Genomic DNA, 14,404 nt, shown 5'->3' on the forward strand with positions numbered 1-14,404 from the left:
AGATGTACCCCAGACTACTGTGGGAGGCGAGGGAGGAGATTGCTGAGCCTCTGGCGATGATCTTTGCATCATCAATGGAGACGGGAGAGGTTCCGGAGGATTGGAGGATTGTGGATGTTGTTCCTTTATTCAAGAAAGGGAGTAGAGATAGCCCTGGAAATTATAGACCAGTGAGTCTAACCTCAGTGGTTGGTAAGTTGATGGAGAAGATCCTGAGAGGCAGGATTTATGAACATTTGGAGAGGTATAATACGATTAAGAATAGTCAACATGGCTTTGTCAAAGGCAGATCATGCCTTACGGGCCTGGTTGAATTTTTTGAGGATGTGACTAAATACATTGATGAAGGAAGAGCAGTAGATGTAGAATATATGGACTTCAGCAAGGCATTTGATAAGGTGCCCCATGCAAGGCTTATTGAGAAAGTGAGGGGGCATGGGATCCAAGGGGACATTGCTTTGTGGATCCAGAACTGGCTTGCCCACAGAAGGCAAAGAGTGGTTATAGATGGGTCATATTCTGCATGGAGGTCGGTCACCAGTGGAGTGCCCGAGGGATCTGTTCTGGGACCCTTACTCTTTGTGATTTTTATAAATGACCTGGATGAGGAAGTGGAGGGATGGGTTGGTAAGTTCGCTGATGACACAAAGGTTGGAGGTGTTGTGGATAGTGTGGAGGGATGTCAGAAGTTGCAGCGAGACATTGATAGGATGCAAGATTGGGCGGAGAAGTAGCAGATGGAGTTCAACCCAGATAAGTGTGAGGTGGTTCATTTTGGCAGGTCAAATAGGATGGCGGAATATAATATTAATGGTAGGACTCTTGGCAGTGTGGAAGATCAGAAGGATCTTGGGGTCCGAGTTCATAGGACGCTCAAAGCAGCTGTGCAGTTTGAGGCTGTGGTTAAGAAGGCGTATGGTATACTGACCTTCATCAATCGAGGAATTGAGTTTAGGAGTCGTGAGATAATGTGGCAGCTATATAGGACCCTGGTCAGACCCCACTTGGAGTACAGTGCTCTGGTCGCCTCATTACAGGAAGGATGTGGAAGCCATAGAAAGGGTGCAGAGGAGATTTACAAGGATGTTGCCTGGGTTGAGGAGCATGCCTTGTGAGGATAGGTTAGAAACATAGAAAAACTACAGCACAAACAGGCCCTTCGGCCCACAAGTTGTGCCGAACACATCCCTACCTTCTAGACCTACCTATAACCTTCCATCCTATTACTCTTAAAAGTCTCTTAAAAGACCCTATTGAGTTCGCCTCCACCACCACTGACGGCAGCTGATTCCACTCGCCCACCACCCTCTTTGTGAAAAACGTACCCCTAACATCTCCACTGTACCTACCCCCCAGCACCCTAAACCTGTGTCCTCTCGTAGCAGACATTTCCACCCTGGGAAAAAGCCTCTGAGAGTCCACCCGATCTATGCCTCTCAACATCTTATACACCTCTATTAGGTCTCCTCTCATCCTTCGTCTCTCCAAGGAGAAAAGACCGAGCTCCCTCAGCCTATCCTCATAAGGCATGCCACTCAATCCAGGCAACATCCTTGTAAATCTCCTCTGCACCCTTTCAATCTTTTCCACATCCTTCCAAGGTTGAGTGAGCTCGGCCTTTTCTCCTTGGAGAGACGAAGGATGAGGGGTGACCTGATAGAGGTGTATAAGATGTTGAGAGGTATTGATCGAGTGGACAGTCAGAGGCTTTTTCCCAGGGCTGAAATGGTTGCCACAAGAGGACACAGGTTTAAGGTGCTGGTGAGTAGGTACAGAGGAGATGTCAGGGGTAAGTTTTTCACTCAGAGGGTGGTGGGTGCGTGGAATGGGCTGCCGTCAGTGGTAGTGGAGGCGGATTCGATAGGGTCTTTTAAGAGACTTTTAGATAAGTACATGGAACTTAGTAAGATAGAGGGTTATAGGTAAGCCTAGTAATCGTTAAGGTAGGGACATGTTTGGCACAACTTTGTGGGCTGAAGGGCCTGTATTGTGCTGTAGTTTTTCTATGTTTCTATGTTTAATTTCCCTCCACCCAAATGGACTCTACGCCATCCGAGCCTAGATTGTTGCTCACAACTGACCTCGTTTCACCACTTATTAACAGAGCTACCCCACCACCTTTTCCTTCCCTCCTGTCTTTCCGAAAGTCTCTGGATATTCAGTTCCCAGTTTTGATCTCCTTTTAACCATGTCTCCGTCATGGCGATGAGATGTTTTCCATTTACCTTGATTTGCGCCATCAGTTCGTTTATCTTATTCCAAATGCTTTGTGCATTAAGATACCGAGTCTTTCGGCTTGCCTTCGTGCAGTTTTAAATCATCTTAACTTTAATTATCCTAAGTATTAAAATCCTGAGAGGCCATGACAGGGTGGATTCTGGGAGGATGTGGGGGAGACTAGAACCTTGGGACGCAATTAAGAAATAAGGATCTCCCTTTTCAGACGGAGGAAAGGAAACACTTTTCTCAGTGGAATTCTGTTCTGTAGCGAGCAATGGAGCTGAGTCACTGAATTTATTCATGACTGAGTTAGACAGATTTGTGATTGACAAGAGAGTCACAGTTACAGGGGGTAGACAGGAAAGGAGTTGAGACCAGAACCAGGTCAGCCATGATCTTACTGAACTGATCAAAGAGCCGACGCCCTATTCCCAAGTCCTGTATTCCCCTGCGAGTGTTTGATGGGGACAGTGTAGAGGGAGCTTTACTCTGTATCTAACCCCGTGCTGTACCTGTCCTGGGAGTGTTTGATGGGGACAGTGTAGAGGGAGCTTTACTCTGTATCTAACCCCATGCTGTACCTGTCCTGGGAGTGTTTGATGGGGGACAATGTAGAGGGAGCTTCACTCTGTATCTAACCCCGGGCTGTACCTTTCGGATGGTGATGACTGACACGAGGGGACATAGCTTTAAATTGAGGGGTGAGAGATATAGGACAGATGTTAGAGGTAGGTTCTTTACTCAGAGAGTAGTAAGGGCGTGGAATGCCCTACCTGCAGCAGTAGTGGACTCGTCAACATTAAGAGCATTCAAATGGTTATTGGATAAACATTTGGATGATATTGGAATAGTGTAGATTAGAGGGGCTTTAGATTGGTTTCACTGGTCAGCGCAACATCGAGGGCCGAAGGGCCTGTACTGCGCTGTAATGTTCTATGTTCTAACTCCGTGCTGTACCTGTCCTGGGAGTGTTTGATGAAGGGTCATCTTGGCTCAACGTTGGTTCTGTTCTCTCTCCACAGATGCTGTCAGACCTGAGAATTTCCAGCATTTTCTGTTTTTGTTTCAGGTTCGAGCATCTGCAATATTTTGCCTTTACCTGGGGGTGTTTGATGTTGACTCTGTAACAAATGTACCTTCTTGTTGGGCATGACCTTTATTTGAAGGGGCCTTTACCAATATCTGTGCTCTCCCTCTGTCTCTCTGCAGATTGATGGAGACTCACCCTGAGCAGAATGTGAGTGCGGAATGGTGAGCGGACAAACCTGAGGCAATATGAGTATTAAAGATGGCGGTGCTGCAGATAATCAGGAAGGCAAGATCTACACCCTTCAGATTTGCCCCAGCCTCTATACAGAGAATTCAGTCTTCTGCCAGCTACCAGCTACCAAAGATGTGACGGCCGGTGAGGTGATCCGGGAGGTGACGGGAAAGCTGAACCTCGACACCTCCAAATGTTACGTGTTGGCAGAGGTGAAGGAGTCTGGAGGAGAGGAGTGGATCCTTGATGCCAATGACCTGCCCGTCCAGCGAGTGCTGCTGTGGCCCCGGAGGGCACAGGAAAACCACTCTCAGAGCGAGGGCTATTACTTTCTGCTTCAGGAGAGGAACAGCGATGGTACCATTCATTACATCAACCTGCAGCTTGTGGCCAAGGAATGGGAGAAGCGTCGGCTGGTAGAGCGAGGCTTCCTACCCCCTCAGCCGCACCTGTACGATGACCTGTGCAAGCTGCCCTGTCTGACAGAAGAGACCATCTTACAAACCTTCAAAACCAGGTTCCTTAAGCACAAAATCTACACGTACGCGGGAAGTATTCTAATCGCAATCAACCCCTTCAGGTTCCTGCCTATCTACAATCCCAAATACATGAAGATGTACGAGAGCCACCAGCTGGGGAAACTGGAGCCTCACATCTTTGCCATCGCTGATGTGGCTTATCACACGATGTTGATGAAGCAGGTTAACCAATGCATCGTGATCTCGGGCGAGAGTGGCTCTGGAAAAACCCAAAGCACCAATTTCCTTATCCACTGTCTGACTGCACTGAGCCAGAAAGGCTATGCCAGTGGCGTGGAGAGAACCATCCTCGGGGCTGGGCCGGTACTGGAGGTAAGATCCCGGAATGTTGGTTCTGGTTATCCTGAAATCCCTGCTTTGTTCCTCTTGGGGGAGAAAAATTGGCCAATCGCTTTCACTTTGAATTGGGAATGAAATCCAGTAGAGATTTGACTGGTTGTTATAGAGTCTGCACTATAGGAGGAATCCATTCGGCACATCTTCCATGTGCTGGCATCTTGCCAGTGTTATCAGATTAATTCTTCTCCCTTGCTATGTTAGCCCCTCGACATCCGTTCCCTTCAAGTATTTCTCCAATTGCCCTTTGAAATTTCCGATTGAATATGCTTCCATCGCCCTATCAGGCAGTGCCTCCCACAACATCTTCAGTGCCAGTGTTACAGAACGCCACTGAAAACAATTTCCCCTCATTAATTGAATCAAAAACTGGTTCTCAGTGAAATAAAAGTTCTGAAGCTGTGAACTTTATTGCTGTACAGCACCCAGTGAAAGATGCTGCTGATTTATCACCTTCATTCAGAGAGGCTCTGAGATTCAGATAGGAGCTGAAAAATGGCCATCGTTATACCGGGGGGTGTGAGATTTTGAAAGCTAAAGTTAGTTTATTTTGTCACAAGTAAGTCTTACATTAACACTGCAATGAAGTTACTGTGAAATTCCCCGAGTCGCCGCACTCTGGCGCCTGTTCGGGTCAATGTACCCTAACCAGCACGTCTTTCAGACTGTGGGAGGAAACCGGAGCACCCGGAACAAACCCACACAGACATAGGAAGAACATGCAGACTCCGCACAGACAGTGACCCAAACTGGGAATCAAACCCAGGTCCCTGGCGTTGTGAGGCAGCAGTGCTAACCACTGTGCCACCGTGCTGCCCACAGGGAGTGAAGTTTGCATCTAGAAAGTTACTAGTGTGGAGATGAGGGCATCCTACTCGGTATCTAACCCCGTGCTGCACCTGTCCTGGGAGTGTTTGATGGAGACAGTGTAGAGGGAGCTTTACTCTGTATCTAACACCGTGCTGCACCTGTCCTGGGAGTGTTTGATGGAGACAGTGTAGAGGGAGCTTTACTCTGTATCTAACCCCGTGCTGTACCTGTCCTGGGAGTGTTTGATGGAGACAGTATAGAGGGAGCTTTACTCTGTATCTAACCTCGTGCTGTACCTGTCCTGGGAGTGTTTGATGGAGACAGTGTAGAGGGAGCTTTACTCTGTATCTAACCCCGTGCTGTACCTGTCCTGGGAGTGTTTGATGGAGACAGTGTAGAGGGAGCTTTACTCTGTATCTAACCCCATGCTGTACCTGTCCTGGGAGTGTTTGATGGAGACAGTGTAGAGGGAGCTTTACTCTGTATCTAACCTCGTGCTGTACCTGTCCTGGGAGTGTTTGATGGAGACAGTGTAGAGGGAGCTTTACTCTGTATCTAACCCTGTGCTGTACCTGTCCTGGGAGTGTGGTGCTGCAGAGGGGTTGTTTTGTTCTGTTTCTCATTGTGTATTTCCTTCATCTCGAGGAAAGATGATGAAAGATCCACATTGGGTTATTTCAGAGAAGAGGTTTGATGGGCACTGACAGCAGGCGGGGAAATGTCCTGTCTCAGATTTGTTAAAGGATGTCATTAGAATGGGGAAGGTGGCAATTATTCACAAACGGTGCTCACGGTTTTGCAGTAATAAGCAGAATCCTCTTGGTGCATCTGCTTTTGGCACAGAGTAAAGGTGTTTGGGCTGTGTGAGTACCACAGCCCGACAGACTGTCACAGTCCCAGGGAATCAGGAACATAGATGAATGTCCTGATGTAAAGATCAGAGCTTGGATCTAAACCAGTGTCCAGAAAACCAAAGGGAACCGCTTTGAGAAAAGGGAAAGACCTGAGAGGCTTCTGAATAGTCAGGAATGACAGGACAAACTGGGTCTGCATTTGCTGGGGGGCAGGTTTAAGGTTGTATTCTAATTTAATTCACAGAGTGTTGGTACTAATTCACCAGAACCATTCGCCACTCCTCCTGATGCCTGGCAGTACGCCAAGGAATTTACCCTCATCCAACCCCCAATCAATGGAGGATGTTGAGGAAAGCTGCGATTACTCATTCAGGTCCCTCTTCCAACCCGCCCCCTGCCCCCGCCTCCCTGGCTGGGCTCCGCCCCCCCCCCCCCACCTCCCCAGCCGGGCTCCGAGCCATCCCCCCTCCCCCGGCCGGGCTCCGGGCCCGCCACCTTGCTGCTTCTCTCTCAGTCGTGGCATTTTCTGTTCTCTCTGACTCTCCTGTGCAAAGCCATAAAGCAGAAGATGTGGTTGGTGGTTTGTTTGTGTGGGGGAGGGGGTTTCGCAGCCTGCACACAACTCCTCCCCCCGCCTCCCGCCCCCTCCCACAGCAAGGAATAAAAAAATCCCTTCCTGTTTTTATTCTCAGTAACAAGAGCCTAGTGTTGTATCAGCTGATCCTCCTCTTGCAGCCCTGAATCAATGGGCCCCTCATTCCCTTTCAGCCTGATAGCCCTCCGAAGACTTGTTCACACAGCTTGGAGTCAGCTGACCTACAGTGTGGCCACCAGTATTCAGTTATAACTGTCAGTCTCCGCGCAGTCTGGATACAGCAACCCCCCTGTGTGTGCGACTTCCAAGTCTGGGTGTCTGTGAGGGACTGAGAGTCTCAGCAGCTCTTCAACTATGGGGAGCATCATCGCTGAGCCCAATTGTGTTTGCTCACTTGGACACGAATCCCAGGAAACTGCTCAGGGATGAGAACTCCTGACAAATTGCCACCTTCTCTTTCCCAACTCGTTTCATCCGATTGCCGGCACCTTCTCCACATTAACGAGGATCAGCCAACTCACTGGGAGCTGGGATCTGAGACTTTTCCTGTTTTGGCTCCTGGTTAGATGAGAACTATGATGTGGAGATGCCAGGGTTGGACTGGGGTAAACACAGTAAGAAGTCTCACAACACCAGGTTAAAGTCCAACAGGTTTATTTGGTAGCAAAAGCCACTAACTTTCAGAGCGCTGCCCCTTCATCAGGTGAGTGGCTGATGAACCTGATGAAGGAGCAGCGCTTCGAAAGCTAGTGGCTTTTGCTACCAAATAAACCTGTTGGACTTTAACCTGGTGTTGTGAGACTTCTTACTATATGAGAACTGGCAAAGTTTCCATCTCCAAAGCACTGCAAATTTTATATGGATTGTCAAAAGCAGCATATTTCTGCTTTGTGTGAGGGGGGAGGGGTTGGTGGGTTGGCGGGGGGAGGGGGGAGAGGTGGTTGCCAGGAAGGGATGGAGGGGAGGGAACTCCTCTAGTCGTGAGGCCTCCAGGTCTGTAACGTGAGCTCATTCGAAATGCTGCTTGCCGACCTCCCTTCGCTCCTGGCCTGGCAACATCCTGATTTCCCAATCTGCCTCCATGGCCTCCCCACCCACCCACTGCTCTTTGTAACCCCTCCAGCTCCACAACCCTCCCAGATCTCTGCACTGCTCCATGCTTCAGAGAATCCCGGTTTTAACCACCCGTCCATTGGCAGCTCAACTCTCTCATTCCCTTTCGCAACGCCATGTTGCTCCTTTAACTTGCTGCTTAGAATTTTGGACAAAGGTTTAGTCATCTGCTCTGAAATCTCCTGTTGTGGCAAATTTATTTTTAATGAAATTGCTGTGAAGTAGCTTGGAAAGTTCTAGTGTCTTGTGCTTTGCAAATGGTCAGTGTGCAGGTCTGTCACTGGAGGTGTTTGCAGACGAGTTTGAGTTAGTGAGTGCTGCATCATCAACTTGTCACTATTTTCAGTGACGGGCAGCGGTGAAGTTACGGACTGCAGCTCCAGTCACGCTGTTGAAGCTGACATAGATGAGGTTAAACTCTTGTTTATAATGGCAACAATGTTGAAGTGAAACATACAGTCCCTTAAACAGTTGCTGAAGCGTATTGAACTAAAGTGGACCGTTACTTGTCGCTGTCGGTTATGGGTGAGGCGGGTGTTGAGAGATATCTGACCATTGAATTTGAGGCCAAAGATGTACAGGTTAGGTGGATTGCCCCTGCTAAATTTGCCCATAGCGCCCCAAAACGTGTAGGTTAGGGGGATTAGTGGGGTAAATACATGGGGTTACAGGGTAAACCTGGGTAAGAGTCGGTGCAGACTCGATGGGCTGAATGGCCTCTTTCTGCACTGTAGGGATTCTACGGTTCTATGAATGGGGTGTTCGGAAACTGGGGAAATCAGTGCCCTTTAGTCCAGGACTCCCCCACAAGAGGAAACATCCTTTCCACGTCCACTCTTGTTGAGACCGTTCAGGATGTTATAAACTTCAATCAAGTCACCCCTCACTCTTCTAAACTCCAGCAAGCCCCGTCTGTCCGACCTTGCAGCCCCCAGACTCTGCGGCCGTTTCTCTGTTTGTGATTCTCTGCTTTTTTTATTCTTCCTGCCAAAGTGAACTTCACGTTTTCTCCATCTGCCAGATTTCTGTTCACTCACTCAGCCTATCTATATCTGTCTGCAACCTCCGCATGTCCACTTCACAACATACTTTCCTGCCTATCTTTGTGTTGTCTGCACACTTGGCTATCGTGCTTTCACTCCCCTCGTCTAAGTCATTGTTATAAATTGTAAAAGGTTGAGGCCCCAGCACCCAGCCCTCCAGGATTCCTCTCCTCACACCCTGTCGATCAGAAAAAGACCCATTTATGCATACTCTCTGTTTTCTGCCAGCCAGCCAATCTTCACTCCAGGCTCCAAAAGAGAAAATGCTGGAAAATCTCAGCAGGTCTGGCAGCATCTGTAAGGAGAGAAAAAAGCTGACGTTTCAAGTCCAGATGATCCTTTGTCAAAGCCGCTCAAATTGTTCAATCCAGGCTGATATGTAACCCCTTATGCCAGCAGGGTTTATTTTCCACAATAACCTTTGTGGCACCTTATCAAATGCCTTCTGGAAATTCAAGTACAACACACTTACTCTTTGTATCCCTCCCCTCCCCCGGGCGGTTGTCCCCACCCCCTCTCCCCCCCCCCCCCCCAGGTCTCCGTCCCTATTTCCTTCTCTTCTTTCCCCCGCTCACTGGAAAGCTCACCTCTGCTTCTGCCCATTTTTTAACCTTGTTTCTTTGGTTTCTCCTCTCTGTACACCACCCTCCACGCCATGGACCTTGTACCCAGCTTGGAACAGCACTCTTTAAGGAGCTATAGGGGATATTTGCGATGTCTGCTCAAGCCTTGGATCCCAGGATGTGCTGCAGGAGAGTACTGCGGTCTTTAGGATCTTGCGGACACCTCCTCGGGTTGTCTGTGTTGGCCGTTCCCCAGGGCAGGAAGTTACTATAAACACATTCCTGGGTTCCCACATTCCCAAAGGCCTGACGCTGATCACAGCCCTCTCTCCGACACTGTCATTAATTCCCATTTCTTTAACTACCAAGTGAGGGAGGATTAAAACGTGCCCACCCCAAATCATCATAGAAATCATAGAAACCCTCCAGTACAGAAAGAGGCCATTCGGCCCATCGAGTCTGCACCGACCACAATCCCACCCAGGCCCTACCCCCATATCCCTACATATTTTACCCGCTAATCTACACATCCCAGGACACTAAGGGGCAATTGTAGCACGGCCAATCAACCTAACCCGCACATCTTTGGACAGTGGGAGGAAACCGGAGCACCCGGAGGAAACCCACGCAGACACGAGGAGAATGTGCAAACTCCACACAGACAGTGACCCAAGCCGGGAATCGAACCCAGGTCCCTGGAGCTGTGAAGCAGCAGTGCTAACCACTGTGCTACCGTGCCGCCTCTCCCTGACTCAAAACCACATCCCGCCCTCCTCGCAACCCCTTTCTCTCTGACACCCTTCCTCTCCCAACCCCTCCCGAGGTCCCCCCCCCCCCCCCCCCACCCCCCGTCCCGTCCCGTCATTGAGGGTTTAGGATGCCTTTCAGTTGGTTTTGATCCCTCTGGACTGCAATGCTGTCCAGGGATGATCAACATTTACTGTCTGTCTCCAACACTGCAGCAGTGAGAGCTGCTATTGAATTCAAACAATTTGTCTGAAATGTGAGGGGGTTTGCCTTCAGAGACTGGGTAAAAGGATTTGCTATGGTGCCTGGCCTCTGTACGACACAATTAGTGTTCCATCCAATCAAGAACTTGTTTTGTGAAGTGTAATAACTGTTGTAATGTAGGAAGTGTGATGTCAGCAAGATTAATCAAACAGCAGTGAGATTGTGATCAAATTAAGCAACAGATTATCTTGTCATCATTAACTCTGTTGTTTATGTGATCTTCCTGGGTTCAAATTGGCTTCTATTTTCCGACATTGTAACAATGACAACATTTCAGAAAAGTGTCGGGGGATTAGATGGGTAAATAGGTGGGGTTACGGGGATAGGGCCTGGGTGGGATTTTTGTCAGTGCAGGCTCGATGGGCTGAATGGCCTCCTTCTGCACTGTAGGGCTTGTATGACGAGCTGTACTGTACTTTGGAACATGGAGATTTAGAAATGTGATTTTTTTTTTTTTGCTTTCTTTCCATCGTGTCGCTCTGAGCTGGTTTCTGGGGAAAGTTTTGCGTTGCACCACCCAGTTACTGTAATTTCTATTTTTGGAGAGTAATTCAATCCTTGGACTCGGCCACTCAGCGGCAACGGCTGATTTCTGAGCTCAGACTTGGCTGAGAATTTGAAATCTGATTCTCACTCCTGCCTCTGAACAGCACGTGGCCAGTGAGGAACATTTATAGAATCGACCGAGAAGGAAGCTTTGGAAAATGGTCAGGAAGAAACCTAAAGTGTGCAATTTGACAGAAATTCCAAAGTGAGTAGCTCTGAGCTGAAGGGGCCAAATGGAAAGGTTGGGCTGAGATTATTAAGCAATGTTCACGGCTGCTGGATTCGGAACAGTTTCCCAAAATTCCCAGACTTTGCTTCAGGATATTGCTTTGTCTTGTTCTCCCCCCCCCACCCACCCCCAGCTCCTCCCCCCATCCGCCCCCAGCTCCTTCCCCCATCCCTGACCACCACTGGGGTGGCAGGTAGAGTTAGGCAGCTGGAGTTTTGTGCACAGTTCTGGTCACCACATTACAGGAAGGACATAATTGCTCTGGAGAGAGAGAGTTGCAGAGGAGATTCACAAGAACGTTGCCAGGACGGGAAAACTGCAGCGATGAGGAAAGATTGGATAGGCTAGGGTTGTTTTCCTTACAACAAAGGAGGCTAAGGGGTGAGCTGATTGGGGCCTCGATACAGGAAAGACCTGTGTCCCCCCAGCTGAGGGATCAATGACCAGGGGGCATAGATTTAAGATGATTGTTGGAAGGGTGAGAGGGAGCATGAAGAAAAACCTTTTTACCCAGAGGGTGGTGGGTGTCAGAGAATCACAGAATCATACAATGCAGAAGAGGCCTTTCGGCCCATTGAGTCTGCACTGACATGTGTGAAACACCTGAACTCCTGTCTAAGCCCATTTACCAGCACTCGGCCCATAGCCCTGAATGTTATGATGTGCCAAATGCTCATCCAGGTACTTTTTAAAGGATGTGAGGCAGCCCGCCTCCACCACCCTCCCAGGCAGCGCATTCCAGACCGTCACCACCCTCTGGGTAAAAAGGTTTTTTCCTCACATCCCCCCCCTATGGGCGGCACGGTAGCACAGTGGTTAGCACTGCTGCTTCACAGCTCCAGGGACCTGGGTTCGATTCCCGGCTTGGGTCACTGTCTGTGTGGTGTTTGCACATTCTCCCCGTGTCTGCGTGGGTTTCCTCCGGGTGCTCCGGTTTCCCCTCACGGTCCAAAGATGTGCGGGTTAGGTTGATTGGCCATTCTAAATTGCCCTTAGTGTCCTGGGATGCGTAGATTAGAGGGATTCGCGGGAAAATGTGTAGGGATATGGGGGTAGGGCCTGGGTGGGAATGTGGTCGGTGCAGACTCGATGGGCCAGATGGCCTCTTTCTGCACTGTAGGGTTTCTATGATTCTATGATTCTAAACCTCACACCCTCACCTTGAACCTGTGTGCCCTCATGACTGACCCTTCAACTAAGGGGAACAGCTGCTCCTTATCCACTCTGTCCATGGGCCCTCATAATCTTGTACACCTCAATCTGGTCACCCCTCAGTCTTCTCTGCTCCAACGAAAACAGCCCAAGTCTATCCAACCTCTCTTTATAACTGAAATGTTCCATCCCAGGCAGCATCCTGGTGAATCTCCTCTGCACCCCCTCCAGTGCAATCACATCCTTCCTATAACGTGGAGACCAGAACTGCACACAGTGCTCCAGCTGTGGCCTCACCAAACTTCTATACAACTCCAACATGACTTCCCAGCTTTTGTATTCCATGCTTCGATTGATAAAGACAACTGTCCCAGAGAATTTTCACCACCTTATTAACACGCCCTTCCGCTTTCAGAGACCTGTGGACAAACACAACAAGGTTCCTTTGTTCCACAGAACTTCCTGGTGTCCCACCATTCATTGAGTACTTCCTTGTCAACTCCTTCCAAAGTGTATCACTTTACAGGATTAAATTTTATCTGCCCATTTGACCATTCCGTCTACATCTCGTTGTAGCCCCAGACATTCCGCCCACCAGCCAGTCTTTGTGTCTCTGTCTGGAATTCACTGTCTGTGTCAGTGCGAGAGCCTTTTATGCTTGACTCATTTAAAGGGTTCTTGGATCGATGTCGGAAATGCTGCAACCGGCTGGGCCGGGGGCATGGTGCGGGGAGCGGCTGGGCCGGGGGCACGGTGCGGGGAGCGGCTGGGCCGGGGGCACGGTGCGGGGAGCGGCTGGGCCGGGGGCATGGTGCGGGGAGCGGCTGGGCCGGGGGCACGGTGCAGGGAGCGGCTGGGCCGGGGGCACGGTGCGGGGAGCGGCTGGGCCGGGGGCACGGTGCGGGGAGCGGCTGGGCCGGGGGCACAGTGCGGGGAGCGGCTGGGCCGGGGGCACGGTGCGGGGAGCGGCTGGGCCGGGGGCACAGTGCGGGGAGCGGCTGGGCCGGGGGCACAGTGCGGGGAGCGGCTGGGCCGGGGGCACAGTGCGGGGAGCGGCTGGGCCGGGGGCACAGTGCTGGAAAGTGATATTAAAATGAGAAGCTGGTTTCTTTCTACTCTGTGGCCAACATAGACACGATGGGCTGAATGGCCTCTTACTGTGCTGGAACTTTCCGACGGTCATTAGCTTCCCCCTCCTCTTTGGATTCTCGACTGTGGACCCGATCTCACCAGGAATCAAACTCTCTGTGAACGAGTGAAGCAGCGACTGAGATGCTGCAACGGAGCCAGAGGGACAAGCGGCCGCTGACTGTTCCTAATGAGATATTGGGCGGCGACGGGCGGCACTGGTTGGGCAGGCCGCACTGTTAGAGGGTCAGTACTGAGGGAGTGCCGCACTGTCAGAGGGTCAGTACTGAGGGAGTGCCGCACTGTCAGAGGGTCAGTACTGAGGGAGTGCCGCACTGTCAGAGGGTCAGTACTGAGGGAGTGCCGCACTGTCAGAGGGTCAGTACTGAGGGAGTGCCGCACTGTCAGAGGGTCAGTACTGAGGGAGTGCCGCACTGTCAGAGGGTCAGTACTGAGGGAGTGCCGCACTGTCAGAGGGTCAGTACTGAGGGAGTGCCGCACTGTCAGAGGGTCAGTACTGAGGGAGTGCCGCACTGTCAGAGGGTCAGTACTGAGGGAGTGCCGCACTGTCAGAGGGTCAGTACTGAGGGAGTGCCGCACTGTCAGAGGGTCAGTGCTGAGGGGGCGCCGCACTGTCAGAGTGTCAGCGCTGAGGGAGTGCTGCACTGTCAGAGGGTCAGTGCTGAGGGAGTGCTGCACTGTCAGAGTGTCAGCGCTGAGGGAGTGCCGCACTGTCAGAGTGTCAGCGCTGAGGGAGTGCTGCACTGTCAGAGGGTCAGTGCTGAGGGAGTGCCGCACTGTCAGAGTGTCAGTGCTGAGGGAGTGCTGCACTGTCAGAGTGTCAGCGCTGAGGGAGTGCTGCACTGTCAGAGTGTCAGCGCTGAGGGAGTGCCGTGCCATCTGCTACATTTCAGAGGAGACATTAAACTGAGACAAATAACATTTTTGTTACATTAATAATTTGGAAAGGGGAGGTACAAGAAAGAAAAAAGATGAAAGGAAAT

The 14,404-nt window shown here is 50.5% G+C and overlaps 1 protein-coding gene across 1 annotated transcript in view; it reads left to right on the forward strand.

Annotated features, from left to right (window-relative positions):
- Window positions 1-3,431: 3,431 nt before the first annotated feature.
- LOC144488986 (unconventional myosin-IXb-like) overlaps window positions 3,432-14,404 on the forward strand; it is a gene marked incomplete at its 3' end in the record, with an annotated part of 38,393 nt that continues 27,420 nt past the window's right edge. Inside the window, exon 1 of the mRNA XM_078206943.1 lies at window positions 3,432-4,332. Coding sequence (XP_078063069.1) covers window positions 3,496-4,332 — 837 coding nt within the window. The remainder of the gene's footprint in view (window positions 4,333-14,404) is intronic.

The sequence above is a fragment of the Mustelus asterias genome, unplaced genomic scaffold (genome assembly GCF_964213995.1).
Source record: "Mustelus asterias unplaced genomic scaffold, sMusAst1.hap1.1 HAP1_SCAFFOLD_1906, whole genome shotgun sequence".
Lineage (NCBI taxonomy): Eukaryota > Metazoa > Chordata > Chondrichthyes > Carcharhiniformes > Triakidae > Mustelus > Mustelus asterias.